The sequence below is a fragment of the Alligator sinensis genome, unplaced genomic scaffold (genome assembly GCF_000455745.1).
Source record: "Alligator sinensis unplaced genomic scaffold, ASM45574v1 scaffold254_1, whole genome shotgun sequence".
Lineage (NCBI taxonomy): Eukaryota > Metazoa > Chordata > Crocodylia > Alligatoridae > Alligator > Alligator sinensis.
In genome coordinates, this window is record NW_005841953.1 from 2,709,239 (window position 1) to 2,734,227 (window position 24,989).

Below are 24,989 nucleotides of genomic sequence, written 5' to 3' on the forward strand. Positions count from 1 at the left end.
TACATACCACACATCTCTGAGATACCTATATGGTAATTTTAGTGTATCCATAAGCATGTACAGGCACACATATGTTCTACATGCACGATGCAAGTGTGAATGAAATTAGTCGTTATAATGCTTGGCATCTCAGCATATTTAATGTATTTCCTGATGACAGTTTTATTATTTCTCAGGGATGAAAAGCTGAATAAATGTATTGCAACTACACATGATGGTATTATCATCATCTTCTTCTGTTCTAATATTTACAGGAAATATTACAAGTGTTTGACATATAAATTGAGCATTTGACTGACTTTAATAACCATGTGATCAATAAGGAGTGATATTTTTATAGTCTAAGTTCAATATTTAAAGGGCCATGAGTGGCAAATCTTTATCAAAGCACTAGGGCTAAAACTTTATTTTCAGAATCTGTAATTCCTGTTCTATATATTCTATACTAAACTGGTATTTTTAGGAGCTAAGTTATTTTCAGAAAGTTTCAACTGTTTTTGACTTGGGCACTGGAAAGAAGATAGATAAGGGGTCTTTTATTTAATTTGGAGATTTGCTTTTATTTTCCTATCAGGAAGAAATTTCTAATTAGTAGGAAGTCACTCAATACTCATATCAAAGATTATTGTATATTCTCACAAGAAACCAGTCCTTTGTGAAAATTGGAACAGCTATAATAAAACTTATATAAAATGGGTGTGTCTACACATGCTTTTACGGGTGCCTAAACTTAACGCGCATTTGCCTAATGGCAGACAAGTTTCTTTAGGTAAATCTGATATCTTTTATTAAACCAACTTAAATATTTATTTAGAAATTTAAGTTGGTCTAAAAAAAGATATCAGATTCACCCAAAGAACCTTGTCTACCCATGTCCTAAGATCAACACAGTATTTGACTGATGTGTATTAAGGCAATTTAGATGCACGTCTGAATGTGCACATTAGGGGTGTGTGAAGCGGGCCCTATTTGATTCGGATTTGGCCCGAATCAGGGCCAGTGATTTGATTCATTGATTCGGATCACTGTCCCTGATTCGATCTGGCCAAATCTGAATCTGAAGATTCGATGTTGATTCAGAGAATCAGTGATTTGAACATAGACACAGCTTTAAATGTTTTTTCTACATACCTCAAGGTACCAGCATGGCTTGTGAATGCTGCGATGCTGGGGCAGATGGAGTGTCCCACAGGCCCTCCACATGCTGGGTGGTGAACCCGGAAGTGGACTGGAAGAATTTCTGGTCCACTTCCGGGTCCACTGGGGAGCATGCTGGGGACCCCCCTGTGCCCCCAGGCTCAGCGATTGGCCACTGGGGGACCCCGGATGCCCCCCCAGACCCAGGAGGCACCAGTTGCCAAGCTGGGGGGAGCACGGGGGGCCCTCCCCAGCATGCTACCCGGCGGACCCATAAGTGGATCAGAAGTGCTTCTGGTACACTTCTGGTTCTGCTGCTGAGCATGCTGGGGAGTCCCCCATGCTCCTGTGGGACACTCCATGTGCCCCAGCATCGCAGCATTCACGAGCTGCCGGCTACCTAGAGGTATATAGAAAAAACATTTAAAGCTGTGTCTATGTCTGAATCTTTGAATCTTTCCAAATCTCTTCAAATTGATTTGGAGGGTTCCGATTAAATTCAGAGAGATTAAAGGGTCCTTCAATTCGGATTCGGAGATTTGGCCACCGAATCGGGCCGAATCTCCATTGAATTGAACTGAAGCTTTGTGCAGCCCTAGTGCACATGCTAAGGCAAATTTACAAGGTGTGGGGAAAGACTTGGGACTAAAGTTAGCCCCAAGTCAGTCGACATACATAGCGTTAATGCGCCTTAGTTTGTCTACACATGCGTTAAGGCACTTTAGCTATTCATGCCTAAATTTGATGCCTGCTTTTGCCTAAATGGTGATTTTAGGCTATTTGCACCTAAAATCACCATTTTAAAGGTGCATTAAGGGCATGCATGCATAGCCCCATAGGCCTTAAAATGGCTAATGCACCTTAAATTGGCATGTGTAGATGTACCTAATGTGCACTTTATACATTCTACACAGGAAGGAATTTTTTTTTTTTTTACTATTCACTGAGAATCAGGATCTTACATAAAAAATTGATATTACATCTAAAATAGGGGGAAAAAAGAACCTCTTCACACAAAAAATAGTGTTCATACAATGATATTATTTAAAGGGAATGGATTAACCAGCATATTTCTTATATGCCCAACCAAAACCCAACTAGACTTACATCTAGAACACTCGCCGGAAGCAGCTTGTGAACAATTAACATACTGAGACTTAAATAATAGAAATTACTTAGAAAAAATAATTTCAAATAACTTATAACTACACAGATTCAAGGGAAGAAACTGATGAATACCCAGCCTAGAATAGTAAACAGCCTGGTAGTCAGGGCACACACCTACCTGATATGTGGGCATCCAGGTTCAAATCCCTGGTCTGAATCAGGCATAGCCAGAACTGAAGCTGAGAAACCATTCATATATCAATAAAATGTATCAATCAAAATGAGTAAATTCTCTTGAAAATTAAGTTTAGTTTCAGTCAGTTTCCAGTGGAAAGCTGTTTATTAAGAGATATCTTGTCCAGCCTCAATCAATAGTTTAGATGGGTTTAAGGGCATTTCTGGGCATAGGAGTGAACCTGGGAGGGGCAGGAACACAACACATCTAGAGTGGTACCCACTGGCGATGACAGGTTTCAGCTATTTGGGTAAATATTGTTGGTGATATCAGTTGAAACCAGCTGATTAGTGGGACTTTCCATGCTGCAAGAAACAATCACTAGACCCCTTAGCAGCAAAAGATATGGACTTGGTAATGTCTTTTTAGTTCTTCTTTATAAGAACCTCTTCAACTCATTACTTTTGATGCTCTGATATGCTGGAAGGCCCAGCAGAAAATTTATATTTCTACACTGCACATGACCCCTAATGCAAGGGCCTCACTTCAATATTGTGCAGCTCTCTAGTTTCCTGTAAAACTGTTCTGTAAGATGCTTTTTCTATTCAAACATCAAGCATATTAGTGAAGCCCCAGGTGCTTTCCAATTGGAATTATTTTTATTAAGGCAGCTTTGGATGAAAAACATAATTTTCACTGAGACACAAACTTTTTGAAAAGTACACCAGTTATGAGCAACTTTTGTTCTGGGGAAAGACACAAAAGTAAGCATTTTGATGATGGAAAGCATTTTTAGAACAAAAAAAAAGTTTTGGCTTCTTGTTCTGAAATGCCTTCTGAAATAAAATTCATTTTATATGAAGAATTTAACAAGTGAATTCGGTCATAATCAGAAAGAAATGTAATATTTTATGAAAATGATCCACCCCAAATAATTCATCCTTTTCTTCTGTTTTGGAATAATTTTCTTTTTTCTCAAGAATCGCGGAAATTCCTGTGCAACAGAAAACCCAGTTTCTGTCTAGCTATAACAATGAGTCCTTTTGCAAAGAAGCAATTAGCAAAGCCAATACACTCTAAACAAAGATCAATAACAGGCTGTCTCTCATAGCGAACAGAGAGAGGGATATTTGCTGCTACTGACAGAAGTCAGGAGACAGAAAAGTTTATTGGATGGTTCTGAAGAATGAGGTACAGGCATACCAGGGTGATAGCTGGCTGTCCTCAGATACAAGTCTATCTACTTTTGAGCAGAAGTTAATGGTACTGGGATTTTACTACTTATTTTACACAGTATTGAATAAAACATAATTTATATAGATTCTCAGGGAAAAATTTCCCCAACTAGTTGCCTAAAATCAGGCAAGTCCTTATTTACACATATAGGTAAATATTTTGTTTCATTTTGTTTTGTTTCTGTTTGGTTTGGATCAAAAGCATTGAAAAGCTCCTGTAAAAGTGAATGTGTTCTTTGGAGCATATAACACCAGATATGTTGGAGACTTTTATGTATCATTGTGGCCTGAGTTATTTGCAAAACTTGTCTATATTAATGTGCATTACATGAGCAAAGACTGCCTGGAAATAGGTATACAATGGCTAGTGCATAATGGCAATAATGGTTGCTCCATAAGTAATGGCCCCAACAAAGGCATATCAGATGTATATGCTGATACTTCTGGTAGCTGTCCTCATTTTTATTTTGTGAATAATTGCTCTTTCTATATGGTGACTGCTTTTCTTTCTGCTGACTCCATTCCCCTTCTGACCTGTAGACCTCTAGGATAAATAACCCAGAGATATCCACTTTGTGTTCTGAGGAACTGTAGTTTAATGACTTGTGAAACTGGGTGCTTCAGCCTCTGAAGAATTTGCATTTCACCAGGTTTTCCTTGGCAAGCTGTGGTAATCCCCTTCCCAGAAACAATGAGAAAAAAACATTTTATATCTTATACTTGATCTAAGACTATGTTACATAAAAAGTTAAAAAACATGTTTTTAACTGTCACCACTGACATACTCAACAACCTTCAGAAAACAGGTACATGTTACTAGCCCATTAAGAGAAAAAAGAAGTAACAAGCCAAAAGGTTATCATGTTGTCATTCAGGTATATGATTCTGGAAAAAAACCTAAAATATATTGTACTGGGTCTTCAATTTTTTGTGTTTGGATTACAAACTGAGAGGCATGGCTCACATACAGTTTTTGTACTAGTATAACTGTTTCTGTTAACAGTGTGAATTCTTACTGATGTAATGATACCAGAAGTATCTCTATGGATATAGCTAGGCTGGAATAAAGAAGAATCACCTATGAGAATAATTATATTTGTATAGAACACCTTGATACATATATAAAGGTATGCTAAGAAAGCTGTATAATTTTAAAAGTACTGACAGCATTGAAGAAGTGCAACTTCTGTTTGTTATCAAGGTCTTTGTTACATGAATAAAAAAGAGTATTGCACAAACACAATGACTTCTAATTGTGCCATTTGCTGATTTGTCTTTGATGCCTATAACTTTGATAATCAAAACCGAGAATTAAAAAAAATTAGCCTAAAATATTGGCCCTGATGGATGACCATATTTAGAGTTCTTAAGTTATCTCATGTGCAAAAAAGTTGAGCAATGATTACTCCAACTCATGTCAACGGGAGCTTCTGGCTGCTTAGTACTTTTATCAACTTTTATAAAAAGCTAAGAAGCCACCTTCAAGGTTCTGCTTTACCTTCACCATTATTTTTCTTTTAAATTTGCCCATACGGCTTTTTTTTCTAGGATATCAGAACATTCTCTGTTGAATTGTATAGGAATAAGACAAACATTCATTTCATGAAGTCAATTTTTAATTTAAAAGAAAAGAAAAATGCCATCTGCTCACTTTCTAGAATATCTTTGTTCCAGTAATCATGTTCTTGTGCCTCTTGTGCTTCCTGGTTAAGTGAGATATTTCAGTTTGAGGTAGCTAGTTAAGTACCTTGAGGGTGTATCTACATGAGATGTTTGCTGTGCAATTAACTAATTAACTGCACAGTAAATGTCTCAGCATCTACACATATGCCCTTATTAGGGTGCAACAAACTTATCAACTCCACAGCAGGTTAGGACTTGTATATACAAGTCCTAACCTGCTGCAGAGTTTTTTCATGTGTAGCAGCTCATATGTAGACACCACCCTGGCTGGCTGGGGCACAGGGTGCTTCAGTGCAGGGCTATCTGGCAGTAACCCTCTACACTGAAGCACCCTCATGCCCTAGCCAGCCTCTCTGCAGCACATGGAGCCCAGCTAGAGCTGCCCTGGGCTGGCAAGCTGACCCCACTCTGGTCCACTACTAGCCCGGGCTGCTCCGACCAGGCTCCATGCGCTGTGCACGAATAAACCCTGGAGCAATATATGCTGGAGGTTTTTGCTTCAGGGTGCATGTTCGAATGGCATGCCTAGGAACAAAAAACTCTGAAGCAACAAGCTCCAGAGTTTATTCATGTGCATTAATCACATCTATAGACATGCCCTGAAAGTACTACGTTTAGTCCCTAATGCTAAAACAGAAAAGAGTGGAACCTATGCCAAGGCCTACAGTTGGTTTTCTAATCGGGTCCTATTGCTATGGTGCTTCAAAAGAAGAGTAGCTCCTACCCTCTCCTTCGTCAGGATGAGCTCTGGTCCAATGGAGAATAGATGGGAATAGGGATACAAATGGGTACTTCAGATCTGAACTTGCCTGTTTACCTGACCTCCTATTGCATGTTCTTATATCATGGTAATATGTAGCTATAGATCTATATCCACTTAATAACGTGATATAGAACATATCGGTGTAACTAAATGCAGTTTATGACATTAGTATAGCTTCCCTTATATCAGTTTGAGAGGGCCTTCACAAGCAGGATACACTGATTTAACTGACGCCAGATATAGATCACACAGCAATGGTGCCTTTATACATGCTGCACAGCTCCACATTTATTATCTCTAGGACTGAAAGCAATGCATCCACAAATGGGCTGCACCAACGGCTGGCTAACTGGCAAAGCTGAGAGACTGTGCCAGTAAGCTTGGCTTAGGAACTCCAGTCCAAGAGGCCACCTTTACACGGAACTGCGCCGCATGTCTGAGGGCAACACTGCCAGACAGAATATGTTTGTGGTATGAACATGGCTTAAATCAATTTTCTGAAATTAACTGTTTTGATTGGACCTGGTGCAATTTCTGTGTGCATAAATCCTCAGCAAATCCTTTAGGGAGAAGTTTGTTGCACTGGCATGTGTTTATGCTTGAGCAACCCCTACCTATTTTAAAAACAACAACTAAGAATTTGGAAGAAATCACAAATGAAAGACAACTGCACTTCTGACCCTATACCCAAAGGGGCTAATACTGCACACCCTTAGTCATGTGAAAAAGTCCCTCTCCATTGTCTTCCATTGCCTACACATTATTTGCATGGGTAAGGGATGGAGCCCTCAAGTTATGTCTTTTACTAGTGAACTCTTGCATTTTCCTTTTTTTTTTTCTTTTTTTAAAAGGTGTTAGGAATCCCTTGGAAGTAACTGAATATTTCAATGCAAATACATTTTGCATGTAAAATATAAAAATCTCTGTGTGCTGCACTTGAAATCTGATAAATATTTATTATCAATGCTGTTTGCTTTTAATCTGTTCAGGATATCATTCCTCCAGCTCTTTAGTACTTAAACAAAAATGGCATTTACATTACAATATTGCTTGCCAACAATCTCATTTTCTGGTTTAGTCAGCAGCCTTCATGCTTGATTAGTCTTTAATTATACAAATACCTACATATTAAAAAAGTTTTCTTTTTTCCATACTTTGAGCATGTAATTATTTTCTCTTGCATGCAATAACCTTTAATTTTAGGATTAAGCAACTGATTCTCTTTAGTATGGATGGATTTTTTCAAGTGTTAAAGCAAATTTGGTTATTGTATTATGAGTAGGAAAATTAACTTTAGGAAAACCTTTCATTAGTGCATTTGACAGCACGCTGATCAGCTGCTGACAGAAACTGACAGAAACTTCAAAATATTCAATATACTTGGAAACAAAATGGGGTGCCCATTCTGTTTCCTTTGAACGCAATGGCAAAACTCTCATTGACTTCAGAGAGTGCAGGACTGGGGCCTAAGAGATGCTTGCTTTTGAGTTTTCTTGTTTTTGTAGTATACAAATTACAGTAGTAGCTAGATAGCCAAAACTAGATTAAGGCCCACTACAGTATACTAACTCACTGCATGAGATCATGCCTCTCCAGAAGAATTTGTAATCTAAAGAGATCAGAGAAATGGTGGGAGCATAAAGAGAGGTACAGAGAGGTGAAAAGACTTGCCAGTAGTTCAGTAGCAGAGCTGGGAATAAACCTAGGGCACCTGACTCCACCATTGCTGCATTATTTACACTTGCCTTCTGAAGTACATTACTCTAAGAAAGTTAACTTCACAAAAAACAGCCCCCTCAACTCCCCCCCTTTTTTCATAGATTCATACATTGTTAGGGGCTGGAAGGGACCTTGCAGATCATCAGGTCCAGCCCCCTGCTCTAGCCAGAAAGACAACTGGGGTCAAGTGACCCCAGTGAGGTGACTGTCCAGTCTCCTCTTGAAAACCTCCAGGGTAGGTGATGTATAATTTGATATTTTGATGTATAATTTGATAATTGGATTAGAGTGCAACCCCGTTTGGAAAATTAATCTCTTCAGAGACAACAAGATAAGCCCATTCCTGTAGCTGTTCCTAAAAGCCCAGACAGTTATTACCTCTGAACAAGCCTGTAAACTCAGAGTACCAATGATCTCCCCAAGACACGCTCATCACTCTTTGAATGTCTTTGGGGAACACATCAGTTATTTTAAGAATGGCTTTTTGTTTCATTATTCCAGACAGAACCTGATCCTGCCTCATTTGAAGGCAAAAAGAAAAAACAAAAGAAAAACCTCCAACTGACTTTATTAGGAGTAGGATCAGCTCACATCTAAGAGGATAACCTAGCAACACAGGGGAGTAAACTGAAAGCCATCAGAAAGATGGAAATGGACCGAGCACCTTACTTGGTAGTGAATTCTCTTCTGGGACTGATTCCCAGCTTTAGGCTTTTCTTTTGGTATTCTGTATCATCCACATTTTCACTAAATTCCTTGGATCACTTTGTGAACTGAGCTACTTTTTTAATGTTTGTTGTAAGTTGCAAAGATTCTGCAAGAGCAGGCTGAATGCAACTCTAACAATAATAATAACAATAATAAAAATAATAAAGGGGGGAAAGTTGAATTGTTTTTAAGAAACATTGTGAAGTGTTACATGGTACAGTGGCTTCATGCACGATAGTCTTTAACATCTGCAAATTTGGTTTCAAATCCTAATTTTTTTCATGATCATAAATGAATTTGGCTGTCCACTCTAAGTCCCAGTGTGGTGCTTGGCCATCTGGAAGGTGACTCAAGAGAATACAACATTTGGGCCCCACAAGAAAATCTGATATAAAATATGAAGTGATGTCACTATACCAGCTCCTGATATAATGCAATGCATACATATTTCTTGTGGTGGGGGCTATGTTCTCTAACAGTTTACAGCTCTACAAACTATTCATCTGAGTGAACATTTAACTTGTTCCATTGGTCTGTTCTGTTCCAAATTTTACTTGGTAAAGCAATAAATGTTGAATAACCATAAAATGCCACCTTGTATCCTATTTCAAGTAATAAAATAATAAAAAAGAGATATTCCACTTTTCTTGAATAAGTTCTTGGGGCAGTGGGATAAATAAATGGGATGTTTGGTTATTTTTGCCATATTATAATGGTCCCACTCACTTTGGAATAATTATCAGTCTCTGTGCAAGAAAGCTCCAAGGATGAAACTAGAAAGATACTATAAGGGAAGACTGAAATATACTGGCAATTCTTCACTATTCATAAGCTGTACATTCATTCCTTAATGCCTACTTCCAAAAACACATTCAATGAAATTCACAAGCTGGGAAGCGTGGTAGCCTAGACTAACCCTGTTCAAGGAAGCAAGACAATGTTACAGAAATTATTGAAACTTTCTGAAACAAAATACATTTTGGTACTGTTGACATGATGTTGCTGCTGTGATGGTCCAGGAGTTATGCAAGAGGTAAAGATTTTTGTGGATGATATCTTTTTATTGGATATAGTGGATGATATCTTTCAGTGGATGATATCTTTTTTAACTTTATCCCAACCACTGCATGGTTGGGATAAAGTTAAAAAGAAATAAGACCATTTTTCCTCCCTTAATAATTATTGTTATATTGTTATAAACATGTAACAATTGCAAAAGTAACAGGAGTGAAACAGAAATAAAAATAACAAACTTGGAAGAATAACATCCAGGTGAGAGTAAAGGAGGGAAGGAGAAAGAGAAGGGGAAGGGGAGAAACATTGTTGGGCCCTGAAGGATAGAGACAAAAACATTTCATACAAGGGGACTTCACTAGGAGGTAGACAAATTAATTTGGGCTAAATGTTGTTTACCTCACTAATATCAGCAATCTGACTCCTGTTAATTTGGGACTAGTTGTATGAACATTGTGGGCAGGGTTCTGCTTTTGGGCAACCTAATAACCAAACTTAATCTTTATCCAGAGCTCAACCTTTGCCTGAAACCTTTCCAGGATTCAAAACATTCAGCTAACTTTCTTTTCATTCTTTCTTTTTAAATTGTTGGATAACTCTTCACTTCTTGATGTTGATGGGGATCAAAAGCATAAATACTGTAGCACCATAAAATGGGTTGTGATAAAAATGATTTAATCTGTGCAAACAACAGGAAAATTGGAAACCTTATGGGAGTCTAATTTCCAGGGTAAACAGATTCAGTGGCACCAGACCTGGGTTTCATGGCATGGAAGTTGGCCCCTGACTTTTTAAACCTATTGTACAGTACAATGTGGTATATGACAAGTTCATGATTTAAAAGTAAATTATAGAATAATCCAGATCCACAAGATGTCAGGTCTGATTATTGATCTATTATCTGTCAGGATTACCCTTTTCCCATGTGCTGCTTTGTATCCATTTATTTAACTTGTCCTTAATTTAAGAGCTACATTTCCAGAAGGAGCTTTTAAAAAGACTCTTTTCCTGGCCAGTGCCACAGGTCATGTCCTCTGACCTTTTGATTTTCTGTTCTCCATGTAATCAATTGTTGGTTACTTCAAATGAAAGTAAAAGGATGGTGGAGCACTGGGGGAAAATGTAACAAGTCAGATTCATAAAGCTCATGTTTCCAGTGCGACCACTTGGATAAAGGTTTTTTTTTTCTCCTTTTTTTGCCTAATTTGTTTCTAGTTGCAGCACTAAGGTCAGGATAAGCCAAGAGAACGAATGGAATAAGCGTCCTGATGGGCTGCCTGAAGCTGGCTGGTGTTACGGATCAGCGTAAAACCAGCTCTCTTTCCTGTGCCTGGGCTGATGTAACTCACTGGAGTGGCAAATTACATCAGACCTACAGCTGTAACCCGACATTATGATTAATTTGATCAGTAATTTCTCCTGTTTTTCATTTTAATCGGTGTGACTATTCTGCTGTGGCAGGGCTTTCAGCTCTCATTAAGATAAATTTCAGAGTAAAAGACTTGGCAGAATTTTCGAGTCAAATCCGAGCGTCAAGTGTGAAGACCTGCAGCACCAGTCAATCAATTTCCAGTAAAGACGGCAGGCTCTAACTCAGCAATCAACCCATTAACACTTAAGCAAATTTCATAATCTCCAGGACTGTGCTTAGTCACTCTCTCAAAACATTCTGGCTTCAAAAAATTGCATTATTATTATTTTTTTAAGACCTATTCTTCACTGATTCTGCCACAAGCCCCAAGAGAAGTTACAGGTGGACCCTGAAAGATCTCTGCAGTGCTGCCAAAACAATTTGGCTTTAAACTTTTTCAACTTAGTCTGGAGCAGTTTACTAATTTATTTAGGGCAGCTCCTAAAAGTTAAGCCAGCCCTGTGAGGTGTTCTTTTTTTCCAAGATGAAACTTGCAGTAGTATAACACTTGAGCTACATTATTCACCACAGATAAGTGCTCTCTAACCAGATTCAGGAAGCCGCCAGGAAAAAAGGCAGATCATTCACCTGGCTTCCCTTGATCCACATGCCTCCAGGCAGAAGAGAATATTTCCTGTGATGATTTCCAATATAATATTATATAAACATATTTTAAAAGAGACGACTAACAGGTATTTCCCAAAACAGGAGGAATTCCCCTGGCCTGATCCTCAAAGGGAGTTGATGGTACTTAGCATCTCAGAGGATCAGGTCTTTTGTCCGTTTGTGAAAGACCTTCCATGTCCCTATGTGAAATGCATCATCAGAATGGTTACATCATCTCAAATGCACAGGCCATAATGGAAACATTTCTACATTTTTGTATTACTCCATTTTTCAGTGGAATGACAGAATTGCTAGAGCTCAAGGCTACACAGAGTGGTTCATCTATATTAGGATTTTAATCTATGTGATTTAGGAGCATGGTCCTTTTCAAAACCAGTTTAAGAGAAACCTGGATGGATGTAGTATCAGACTTAACTGATTTTGGTTAAATCAGTTTATTGAACTTATGTCCCAGATTTCCCCCAGATTCAAGTTAACTCACAGTCCCCCAAAATCCCAGGATGCTTTGTACCTCCACCACAAACCCTCCCCGCCTCGCAGGATGGGCTGGCTAGCCTTGGCCCAGGTTGTTCGCTGTAGCTGAGCAGGAAGGTATGCTCTACATCCTTCACCTCCTGGCCTAGGCCACTGCAGGCATATGGCTGCATTTCTGGAATCAAAACTGAATGTCTGTTCACTTGCTTATTAGTTCAATCTATGCAGCTTAGACTAACCCACAAAGGTGAATTGATTTAGCTTCTGGCTTTCTGACTGTCTTTAATTAGCCCAAAAAACAGAATGCTTCTGCCCAAATGCCAGACTAGAGGCACTGACATCTGGTAAATCTTTCAAGACACTTTGATTATTGGGCCTTTGATTCTTTTGTAAGGACAATATTATAGAAGCTGTGTCTTTTGAGGCTAAGGAAAAACTACTGGCAAAATGGATAATGTCACTGGTTTGGAAAATACTGTCTGGTTCCAATGACTTTCTAGAGATAGCAATGTAAAGCACAAGACACATCAGCCTAATATGTGGGTGCTGGCAAGACAGTTCCACTGGCTTAAAAATGTGTGCAAGGATTCTGCTGATATTTCTATCATTGGGATCCCTGAGGCTTGCTATGGCATCACAGGAACAGTCTTCCTTCCACTTAGTGAGGCTCTGGAAATAGAAGACCTTATCAGATATGGATTGTTTCCAAAATTTGCTCTGGGGAATTTTTTGTTTTTGTTTTTATTTTTATTTTTTTGCAGTTTATTAAATACTCTAGTTGCTTCAGGGAGTTTATTAAATACTTCCATTTCAGATTCCAGAGATCGTTGGGCTGGCCAGCTTCACTTTCTGTGGCTTTAGAGAATTCTCTAGCAAATGGTTTCCTGTATTAGACTTAGCTTCTGCCTCTTGGGTGTTAATAATGCCAGTTGTTTTGCTCGAAGATTAATTTCCTTCACTTTAAATGTGAGTCAGAGACCAGTTCTCCTTGTGCTTCTGAAAATAGCAACACCTGCAGAGTATATTTGGATGGACGAGGCAGCCAGTGCTCCAACTGAGAGGAGCTTTCCTCAGGGAATGGAGAGGCTCACATATATTCTCTTAAATGTTTCTTTGTTCTGTTTAAATACAGCATTCAACAGCCTTACAGTGTAGTGATCAAGTGCCTCAACTCCCCAAAATAGTAGCAGGATTCTAGGAGGAGGAGACGAGTTAACTAAGAGAAGATGAATCTTAACAATATTACTTGTCAAAAAAGATCAAAGGTCCTCCAGAGTTTAGCACTGTTAGCAGCATTAGACTAGCAGGGTTAAGACATACCAGTTTCTGTAGCCCAGAACCCACAAGGGAGTGATACGGCCAGCATCACATCCAACCACCTCAGATCTTTCATCTTCAATGACCTGGCATGCATTTACAATTGTGTTGAGGGAAAACAGACTTCAACCCAAGCCTGGAATGAGGCTTGAATTTATGCTTCTGGAGATGTAGTGGGACACCTTATTAAGTCTTGTGGCACCAATGTAGTTTTGTAGGTATTATGGAAAGGATGTACATGTTTCTTCAGGACAGTGCAAATTATCCTGCCCCTAAATAACCTCCCAGGTGGAGGAAGAGTTGCAGTGGTGGCAAAGGTAGGGATGTAAAAGAATCAAGGCATCAACAAGAATGAGCAAGAGGGCTTTAAATCCTAGAGGGTAATAGTGTTTGGGAACGGTTGTGAATGTCTGTGTGTGGATGCAGTCCTGTGTACATTCACACCAGCGTGTGTGTTGCCTATCAGTGGCCAAAACATCATTCAGCAAAGGTTTTCAGACAAGGGGCTGGAAGTGACAGATGTTGACAATGACATGGTTCCAGTTATGACAACTGAGAATCTGCCCCGCAGTTTAGACACACAAAATAATTTCAGCCTTTAAAGTCTCAAAAACAAGGCTGCAGGTGTCCAAAATGGAATAAAAACGCTATTTGAATCATGGTCATAGTTTCATTCATATGGAGAGGACAGGGCCTTGAATATGTGCAGAATACTCTCAAGTTTTGTGTTCTTGTTTAATGCAGGCAAAAGCACTTTCAGCAAGGTACCACCAATGAATTAAGTTTATTACAGGTGAGGTGCTATTTCAGAGCAAAGATCTAGAATTTGGACAGTTTCTTGAAAACCCATCATTTGGCAGGTTCACTCTTAGTAGCTTAGGAAAGCAAGTTTTCCTCCTGAAATTCTTTGCAAATACCTCTTTTGCCTCCCATATTGTAAAGTTTGGTTCAGTATCTCATTTTTCAGTCAACACCAAACCATTGGGACAATGGGTGAAAACTATTGTCCTGCCTTTAGCTGCTTATCAAAAGTTGTTTTTCCAAAGTGTTTTCTAAATATCTGGGGGGCAAGTCCTGCCACCCTTATACTGAGAACTACCCTACATTGCATGTGAGCCAATTCATTACAGTGAGACTACTCACCGTGTAAAGATGCTTCTTAGTATCATTATAGGCACTAGAAAAACAAGATCTTACCAAATCAGGAGTACCTAAATACAAAGGGAGGCACCACTTTGAAAATCATAGATATGGACAGACAGAAAAAGAGCAATAACTACATTTTCTGTAAATTATTTTTTTCCGACCACTCTCAAAGCAATATAAAACTTTGTTGTTCTTCTTAGATCTCAACGACTTGTAATAAATTCCTGGAAATGTCAGTAAATGTTGAATCGAGCTTTTTAAAATAGATTTTGTTTTAATGAGAAACTAACCCTTGAATAAGTATTTTTTTTTGGTGGCTGTTGGAGCCTCAGGCATTTGTGTACACACTCTCTCTCATTTATGGCTGAGTTTTTTCAGTCTTTCTTTCTTTTTTTCTTTGTTATAAAAGTATTGAGGTGCCAAATGCATTATTTAAGATTAGGATGAAAATTTAATCTGAAGTAGACTCTGCTTTTGCTATCTTAGGGTTTGCTCTTGCTTGGAAAGTTTTTGTTGTGTCCCCCAGTTCCCTACTCCTGCCCTTTTATTTTTTTACCCATCATCTTCCTTCTTCAGTTTCAGTTATTGTAGGTAGGCTTCTATGACAAAAAGGTCCTTTAGCAAAGAGTTTGGAAAATGGACAGAATAATTTTACAGTCAGGGCAATCCTTGGGGGATTTTCCTGTTTGTCTGCTTATCTTTGCACAGGAACAGAGCTGGGATTCTTCTCTACCTGCAGTAAAGATTTTACTTAGCAGATCTGCCTATCGGTGGGATCAATTGATCTGTACTGTTTAGGCATATGATCCATGTTTAAAATCAGTAGCTAGATTCATATCCGGGGCCAGAGTTGAATATACATCCAAAGCATTTTGTTCTGGTAGCCAACCAGAAAGGTGGGCTACTTATTTGGTAACCCAGTTGTATACAGCATAGTTTGGAGACCTTGTAGTTCCAAAAATATCCCTTGAATATTTTTGCAGCTACCCAGGATACAATCCCCCTGCGACATGGTCTGAATACATGGTAACTGGCTCCTGTATTGCTCTGCCCCACCCCAATGCCAGGTGTAGTAACAGGGTGTTATCCAGGACTTGTGGGGTCAGATGCCCCACAGCTAGCAGTTCTCATTCAGCACAAGGTACTTTGGAAACCAGTGATAGGCCTGATGCTGCTCTTTGACTTACGCCAATGTAAATTATGAGTATCACAATGGAAGTCAGGCAGAATTGAGCCCCTTGAGTAAAATAATCCAGACTGGGGTCTCTCTTGTACTATTATAAAGTAACTATGAAGCTTGCTAAAAAACAATATTTTTTTTGTAAATGTAATCCAGTCCACTGAATTGAGTAACAGATGGTAATAAAATTATAGTGCACTATTACAAAACAATCTGACAAGAATCATTCTGAGAATTTTAGCCAGCGAGCAGTGCAGCAGTGTTATTAATTTCTGATCAGCTACAGAAAGCACCTCACCCAGGTTTGCCTAAGCAAGTCACTTTCATTTAATTTCCTTTCTGAAGACATGACAGCATCTGTACATTTTGAGATATAATTGTTGTTATCCTTCAGAGTTTTTGAAACAAACACAATCATCCTTCTGAATTACTGATTTTCCAAGACAATCTTTTGAGGTTGCATTGTTCTAAACTAATATCTCTCAGACAGATCCTGAATAATGTAAGAGGATAAAACCCACATGAAAAATCAAGAATTCAGAAATGAAATTTAACCTGTCAAATTTTAACTTAGTTGGTCTTTATTCCCTTAATATTCTTCAAACAAAAACCATTTCATTCTAGTTCATAAAGATCATTACCTTGGAGGCCATAATATCTTTAAATTTGGCTCCAGGTCGATTTTTAAGCTAAAGTATCAGACATAAAAAAAATATCCACATTCGAAGCAGCTATTATAAAATGGATATATGGGAGGGTGCCAAAAAAACTGCTGTATGCTATTTTTTCTATATTTGTACAACAGGAGAATTGTACAACAGGAGAACAGGCTTGGACCCAATCCTGACATTAGACCCACATGGAGGAAATGGCTCCCCTTGTAGGTCAGATTGTAGGATTTGGGTTGGAAAGAAAAAAACCTTACCGCTGCCCATTCAGGGAATAAGATTGGAGTGTTGTTGCAGCAGTTATGGTCTAAGAAATATGCAAGAAGCAAGGGTATTTTGGATGATGTTTTGTATTGGACCATCTGTATAATGGGAGAGATGTTCAATAAGCCCTTTCAAAGGCATTTAAGCATATCTCTAGAGCAAAGTTAGAAAATAATCCCTCACCTTTGGAGACATTTCTGTGTTTGCATATCACTGATCTGCATATTAAACAGTCCCACCTCACTCAGTAATATGACAGACTGCTTTAAGTCATGCTTAAATATCCTTAAATATATTGTGGGAACTCCAGGAGTATTGCTCTCTGCTTTAGAAATGTTCACAGACTAAGGCATTGGGACTGCCCACATTCTTAAAACGAAATAAGGGCTTTTGTTCCAAGTGTCAACAGTCAATGTGTTTATATTTTGTAAAACTGTTATTTCTTTCATATTTTAGTCTTGGAAAATGTCTGAGTTAAGGGTTTCTACAAACTTTGAGAGTATAAAACTAAACTTAAAATTCCAGGGTACAATTGTGATTGGCTTAATAGGGCTGCACAAAAAGCCTCTCCAAATTACATCTCTGTTGTCTCAGCAGGCTCCTTCATCCCTTTGATTAACACTGAGCCTTTCTATACGTGCATTAAGGTGCTTTTTCTAGTGTGCATTGAATTTAGTGTCTCCAATGTGAGGTATTAAAGAAATGTGCATTAGGCTGCCTTAATGTGCAGTAACAAATGTGCAGTTTTTATGTGATGCTTAATGCACAGTAGCTATTTTACTGCACATTAGCATAATCACATTTTTACGTGACACTTTAATGCACAGTAAATAGGCTACTGTGCATTAAAGCATACATATAGATGCTGATACTGGGTGTAAATTGTAAAGGGCAGGAGGGCTAGGGAACTAGCCTACAACTGTGGAGACCAAGGTTCAACTCTCTGCTTTATTACAGACTGGCAGTATAGCCTGGGATTGTGCCTCAGTTCCCCATTATAAAATTACCATAGTTTTTTTTCCTTGTTTCCAGGGAGGGAGGAGGGATTGTGAGGTTAAATGCATTAAAGATGCTGAGGTGCCATCACTATGGATGGTAACAGCCTTTGTATCAACACCTCAAGCAAGAAAAAATTACTGGTGTTACACATTTTTTTGTTTTGTTTTTCTAAAATTGAGAAATGATGTTTTTGTTAAGCCAAGTTTGCAGTCCTACTAGTTGGGACCAAAAGCAAACCAGAGATGGAAACAAAGAAACTCTTTTAATCCAGATTAGGTTTGGGTGAGAGTCTAAAGCCACATCAGTGCTAAGGGTTGAAGTTTTATTTAGTATTAGCAATAATCTCTCAAACTGTTTTCATTAATTGCTAGCTACAATCAGTGTCATGAGGACAGTTCTCATAAGAAAATGCATCTTTACCAAAACTGGAGCCCACACACAGTTTTAGATTTCATTTAGACCCCAGCCTGCTACGAGTGGGCTTATGCATGAAGTTAGTATGAATCCAAACAACGTGAATATTTCTAGATTTGAGGCCTTGGTTTTGGCTTCTCTGTACTAGAAATAGTTGGAAATTCATAAATGGAATGAAAAACTGGATATTTGTTTTGAAAACCAAATGCCAAGTAACTTCTGAGGCAGAGATTTAACTCTCACTAGTGTATACTGTATGTACTTAGCATACATTCATGGCTGCTATACTAAGATAATAACATGTAATAGCAATTCCTTTGGAGCTATTTCTGTCTCTGTGTGTCAATAATCTGCATATTAAAGAGTCCCAAAGCACTCACTAACATGATAGACTGTACATTCAGTAGTGCCTAAGTAGCCCTTAATACAATACACAGTAGGAGCTCTGGAAACATTATTCTCTGAAGTAGAAAAGGCTCATAGAGTAAGGACAATCTCTAGTGGATTTTTAAGCCTATTAGCTGAACCATTTTTAAAAACAGATTTTATTCACCTTGGTTTAACTCAGATTAAATGTGACTTGACTGGCTAGTATGGACAAGACTGAGCCTCATTTAAACTGATTCCATTACTTGCATTCAAAAGTATTTTAAAATGTTAAAGACCCAGGGGTGAAACCAAACTGTAGATAACAACTTAAAGGCATGCAAAGTTTATAAAAGAAAGTAAGCCCCACTCTTGCAATGTTTCTAGCTGTTACTTAAAGTGCAGATCAACTCTGAAAAGTGGCCTCCAGGGATCAGCTCCTTACATATGATTTCAAATTATGTTTGTGAGTACAGTCAAATCTGTTCTCATAGATTTCATTGGAAGATGATTAAAATGATCTGGGAACTGACTTTTGGAAATATTTCATGGAACAAAAATCATGGGAACAGCTTGCAAGATTTGGTTGTCATCACACCCAACCCTAACCTGGATCCAGATCAGGTTTGAGCACTGATTTTTCATCAGCTATTGCCACTACCTGAAATGCAACTGTCTAGTTTCTTCATCTTCAGAGAACTCTTAAAATGCTGTAGAGCTGAATTTTGTTCAGCAGACCTGGCATTTTCAGGGTATTTTTGAATGCAAATGTAATTGAGAAAAGGTTCTTAGATACAGGATAGACCTGAGAGAAACCACAGAGGAAAAGGAGAAAGATCTGCTTTAGAATAGCCTATAGTCTAAGAAGAGCCAATAGCCTCATCTCTCATCTGGGTTCTGGGAGACTCAGGTACACGCCCCAGTATCCCTGGCCTCCCACATCCCAAGTGAATGGGATGTGGGACTATTGTTATTCTTGTGGAGGGGGGTGGTTCTCTCTCTCTCCCACTTAATTTCTTATGAAAAAATGCAGAAGGTTTTGGCTGTGTTGGATGACAAATGACAAACCCTGACTTTTTTTTTGAGAAATGGAATTTTTGCTTTCAGCCAACCTTCCTTTTCAGTTCGGTTCGGAGTCATGAATCTTAAGAATTATAAAACGCCCAGCCCCACTTTAACGGCTTCCATAGAGCTTTTCTAAATTATCAGGCATAGGCTATTGGCTTCAAGTAGCAGGCTAATGAAGGACTGATTCAAATTACCTGCTGCAAATCAGCCTGTTTGCTCAGAACATGCAGTGTCCATTTTATTTTCCCTGAAGTGGGTAGAAGTTTACAATCTGCTGCTACCCAGATTTTTGCCCATGAGGTAACATCCTACCTGCAGTGGATTTGGTGAAGTGAGAGGAGATGGAAGGCCGTGTCCTGGTGACTGGTTGGGTTTCTGAGGCGAGCTGGAGGACTGCTGAGCTTGCGTTTGTTGGCTCTGGCTCTGGGGCTGTGTTTGGTTCTGCTGCTGTTGGGGTTGTTGCGGCTGTTGGGGCTGCTGTTGGGGCTGCTGCTGTTGGGGCTGCTGCTGCGGTGGTTGTGTCTGCTGAGCTGGTTGCTGATGCTGGCTTGTTTGCTGCTGTGGTGGTTGTTGCCCTTGTTGTTGCTGATGCTGTTGCTGATGCTGGAGCTGCTGAAGATGCTGAAGTTGCTGAAGCTGGGAATTCAGGGATGAGGTAGCTATAAATGAAGATAGTAAACAGAATTAGATAGGATTCAGCTCATGTTGTCCAATGACACTTACTATGAGAATATTGTATCACACTAAATCCCGGTCCTGTTACAGCAGATGGCAGCAGTTCCAAAATGTCAACGTAACTATGACTGTCCCACTGTGACCACTCTTCATGGCAAACTTTGTCTGCCTGTGATGCACTTAAGCCCACTAAATTAGTATAGGCAGATTTCCTCATCAATGGGAAGCAGTATAGCAGTGTTCACAAGGCACTGCACGTGGTCTAATGTGAAGGAATATAATAATTTCCACTCAGCTGTCCAAAGTGTCTTAAGGACATGTTTCCCACTTCTTCATCACAGCATGCTTGAGGGCACTATTGTATGGCTAGTATGCTCACTGTGGAGATACAGTCTATAAAAAGTGCAGTGCAGGCTCCTATAGGGCTTACAAAGTCACCAAAAAAGATGACAACTTTTAGTTCTACCATGCTGAAATCCTGACCTCACTGAAATTACTGGTGTAGCTCCCCTTGATTTCAGCCAGTGCATACTTCTGAGACCTGATCTAGCATTCTCTGTTCAGCTAAACCAACCCATGAAATCAGTGGGAATTTCACCTGAGTGGACTACAGAAGATCTATGGGATGCTCTTATCCACCTCAGAGCATGAACGGGTGCCATTTTGTGGAGAGTGAAAGAATTGTGCCTGTAAAATAAAGAATGCTCTGAGAAGGTGAGCAATGGTGCAACAGAGCTGTAATATTGACATAGGGTATTCATATAGCAGGTATAATATTAGCTGTGATGTTGCTTATAAAATCCTTGGATTATAAAGATATATAATAAAATGCATATGCTTCTCTGACATTAGAGACTGTTTCTTATCATTCAAAGCCATAGATGCTTTTCTTGAAAAATACAGCAGACCTGTACTTTTAGTACTCTCTTACTAGGGCTGTGCGAAATGGCTATGTTTCATTTCGGTTTCAGATTCAGCCGTTTCGGAGGACATGGATTCATTTTGGGGTTTTGGATCACTGTTCTGTTTCGATTTGGCTGAATCTATTTTGGAGTTTTGACACTGTTTTGGCACTGATTTGGAGATTTGAATTGGCCAGGGAGAGGCAGGCACAGCTGGGTGGCTGCAGGTTCTCCCATGGCTCCTCCGGCTGTGCCTACCTCTGCCGTGGCAGGGGGGGCCGGGGGTGAAGCCCCCATGGGCGACCCGCCCCGCCGCCTCGCCTGGCCCCAGCCTCCTAGCACTTAAAAAAAGCCCCACACCCACCGGTTGCAGCAGCAGCAACTGGGGCCTCTGAGGGCTCATGGCAGAGCCCCCCTGTGCAGCGCAGGGCAGTGGGTGGCAGGGGGGATCACTTGCCCCCGCTGACACCCGCATAGCAGCTGTTGCATCATGTGGGTGCAGTGCGGCTCTGCAGGGTGCCTTGTGCTGTCCAGGAGCTGGGGTTGCTCCAACAGTCAGCCACAGGCCAGCACTGCTCAGCCCCAGCGGCTCCAGCTCCCAGACAGTGCACAGCACCCTACTGAGTCATGCTGCACCTGTGCTATGAGGCAGCTGCTGTGCAGCTACCAGGAAGGTGGGGGCAATTTCTGCTGCTCCCTGCGCTGCATGGGGAGGCTTTGACATGAGCGCCCAGAGGCCCCAATCACCGCTGCTGCAGATCGTCAGTGCGGGGCTTTTTTTCTTTTTAAGTGCCAGGAGGCTGGGGGATGGGTCCAAAATGCCTCCAAAACAAAATGGCTGCTAAAATTTTGCACAGCCCTATCTCTTACTACTGATGGCATAGATTATGGGTGTGGACACACAATATACAGAGCAATTGCGACGCTGGTCAGGCCGCAGCTGGAGTATTGCGTCCAGTTCTGTGCGCCCCATTTCAGGAGGGATGTGGACAACATGGAGAGGGTCCAGAGGAGGGCCACCCGCATGATCCGGGGACAACAGGGCAGACCCTACAGTGAGAGACTGCGGGACTTGAACCTATTCAGCCTCCACAAGAGAAGGCTGAGGGGGGACCTGGTGACCGTCTATAAACTCACTAGGGGGAACCAGAAGGGTTGGGGGGAGACGCTGTTTCCCCTAGCCCCTGCTGGCATAACAAGGAATAATGGGCACAAGTTGATGGAGAGGAGGTACAGATTGGACATCCGAAAAAACTACTTCACAGTCAGGGCGGCTAGGAGCTGGAACCAACTTCCAAGGGAGGTGGTGCTGGCCCCTACCCTGGGGATCTTTAAGAAGAGGCTGGATACTTACCTGGCTGGACTCATTTGAGTCCCGTTTTTGTTTTTAGGGTGAGTGGTTTTGTTTGTGTTTTTGGGTTGTTCTCCCGCCCTGGCGGGGGGTCGGGCTAGAAGATCTATTAGGTCCCTTCCGACCCTGAAACTATGAAACTATGAAACTATGAAACAATTTACCCTAGATTTTCCTTCATAGTAGGAAGCCAATATGTGACTGGTTACTTCCATGCTGACTGAATAAGTGGGTGCTATAATAGCACATGGTCACTAGGTGTTGGTAAATGTGGTTTGCATTAACTACTCCAGGGGTGAAATTGTCTAGGAGAGTAAGCACCTGTCTAGGAGAGTAAGCACATTGTCTAGGAGAATAAGCACATCACAGGTACACTGGCATAATTTACACTTCTGTGAAGTTACTCCTCACTGGGGAAGTCTACATGTGCAGTGGACTGTGCAGTTATTACTTCACAGTCATTTAGTACTTGCTTAAGCAGTCCCATCACTGCACGGTTATTTTCATCTCATTGCTACTGTATAGTAGCGTTGCTGTCATGTTTTATGCCCGGCAACGCTATCTCGCCATAGCAATGAGCTACAATGCAGTAACTTGTTGCTACGGCAACATAGCATCTCATGTAGATGTGCCCACTGTACTCCATTGTGGAGTAACTTACTCTGTAGTAAGGCTGTCCATCACGTATCCACTCTATTTTCCCTGTGGGGTAAATTTAATTTCCTTATGAATAAACCAGTATGTTAACCTCTAACAAGAAGTCAGGATTAGGGGGTTCAGTTCACCTTGAAGGCACGAAGATGAGCATTTTATATATTCTCAAATTACACAAATAGAGATTTAGCCACAGGAGAGGGCAGGAACAGTTCTCCTAGAGAAAACAGCTTTAAATTCCAACTAGAGTGTCTGTGTACCAGCAGCAGCTTCCTGGAGAATGCAGGCCCTTGCCACACCCATATTAAGACCCCACTTTGAAGGTTGTACTGGATTGCTGCAGGACTGCAGGACATGGAAAGTTTGCAAGTTCCATGTACTATACTGCAATCCCTCACCCCTTCCAGAAGGTTTTTTTGCCATCAGGATCTTGCATTCTGGATTCGATTAGTGAAAGGGAAAGTAACCTGGGACTGAAAAAAACCTATAGTTTAAAAAAAGTAATTCAAATTACTTTGAAAAAGACTTGGGGGCCATGATTAACCACAAGATGGACATGAGCCACCAATGCGATGCCACACTTGGCAAAGCAAACAAAACTCTGGCCTGCATCTTCCAATGCATCTCAAACAAGACCCAGGAAGTCATCCTTCCAATTTACTTGGCCTTGGTGAGACCACAGCTGGAATACTGTGTCCAGTTCTGGGCTCTGCAATTCAGAAAGGATGTGGAGAAGTTTGAGGAAGTCAAGTGGAGAACCACACAAGTGATTAGAGGACAAGAGGGCAGACCTTATGAGGAGAGGCTGAGAGACATGTTACTCTTCAAACTGGAGAAGCGTAGGCTCAGGGGTGACTTGGTGGCATCCTGTAAGTATATAAGGGGTATGCCCCGGGAACTGGGAGAACAACTGTTCACCAGAGCACCCCATAGGTAGACTAGGTCCAATGGTCATAATCTCTTAGGAGAACGTTTTAGACTGGACATAAGGAAAAACTTTTTTACTGTCTGAGTCCCCAGGGCCTGGAATAAACTCCCAGAGGTGGTGCAGGCATTTACACTGGATTCCTTTAAGAAGCACTTGGATGCCTATCTTGCTGGGATCATGTGACCCCTGCTGACTGCCTACCGTTTGGGCATGGGCTGGACCCGATGGTCTTGCGAGGTCCCTTCCAACTCTAATGTCTATGAAATCTATGAAATCACCTGGCAAGAATTGTTCACCAATATTTGCAGATTCACAGGCAAAGCAAAGTTGGTTCATCTTACTTTTCAATACAGACTGGCACATTCCAGTTCTCTGGGTGTGCATGTTCTGCAGTTGAACATGATGACTTCAAGTCACTGCATTATAAATGCGAATAAAATAAAAGAAATGGGGGAAGGAGAGGTGGGAAGGCTAGGCCAAATGGGATGCCTGGTGGAATGAACAGCATGGTGAAGGAGGCTTTGATCACCTGTTTCTATATTAATAATTTATCTGTAATAAGTAAAGCTTTCTTCAATCAAAGATGAGAATCAAAGGGTCAACTTGCCTTTACATGAATTATGGTCATGTATATATGCTTCACCTCAAAAGCAAACTGAAAAAGAAAATGAAATGCCAGCTACATCAGAGGAAGGTGAAGACTTAGGAGAGCCATGAATCACCAACCTAAGTTGCAAGGAAAACAATTTTGGAGCCAACAGAAAATTATTGACACTGCTACTTCATGCAAGATATCAATAGTGAGAATAGAAAAATTCTGACTGGGGCCTTTGGGTGCTACCAAACTATGAATATTTACAAATAGTACTGTTGTTGAGAAGATAAACTACAGGTGTACAGAACTTCTAAATGTGACAGTGAAATTTGACATCAGGTATGGAAGATGGCACAAACGTAAAGATGAAACTGGAGGCAAGAAAAGTGAAGCTGCAGGAACAGCAGGA

General features: G+C 40.4%; 1 protein-coding gene across 1 annotated transcript in view; it reads right to left on the bottom strand.

The window, feature by feature from the left end:
• POU6F2 (POU class 6 homeobox 2) overlaps positions 1 to 24,989 on the bottom strand; it is a 368,518-nt gene that overhangs the window by 98,604 nt on the left and 244,925 nt on the right. Inside the window, exon 5 of the mRNA XM_006020446.1 lies at positions 19,788 to 20,134. Within this exon, the coding sequence (XP_006020508.1) occupies positions 19,788 to 20,134 (347 nt within the window). The remainder of the gene's footprint in view (positions 1 to 19,787; positions 20,135 to 24,989) is intronic.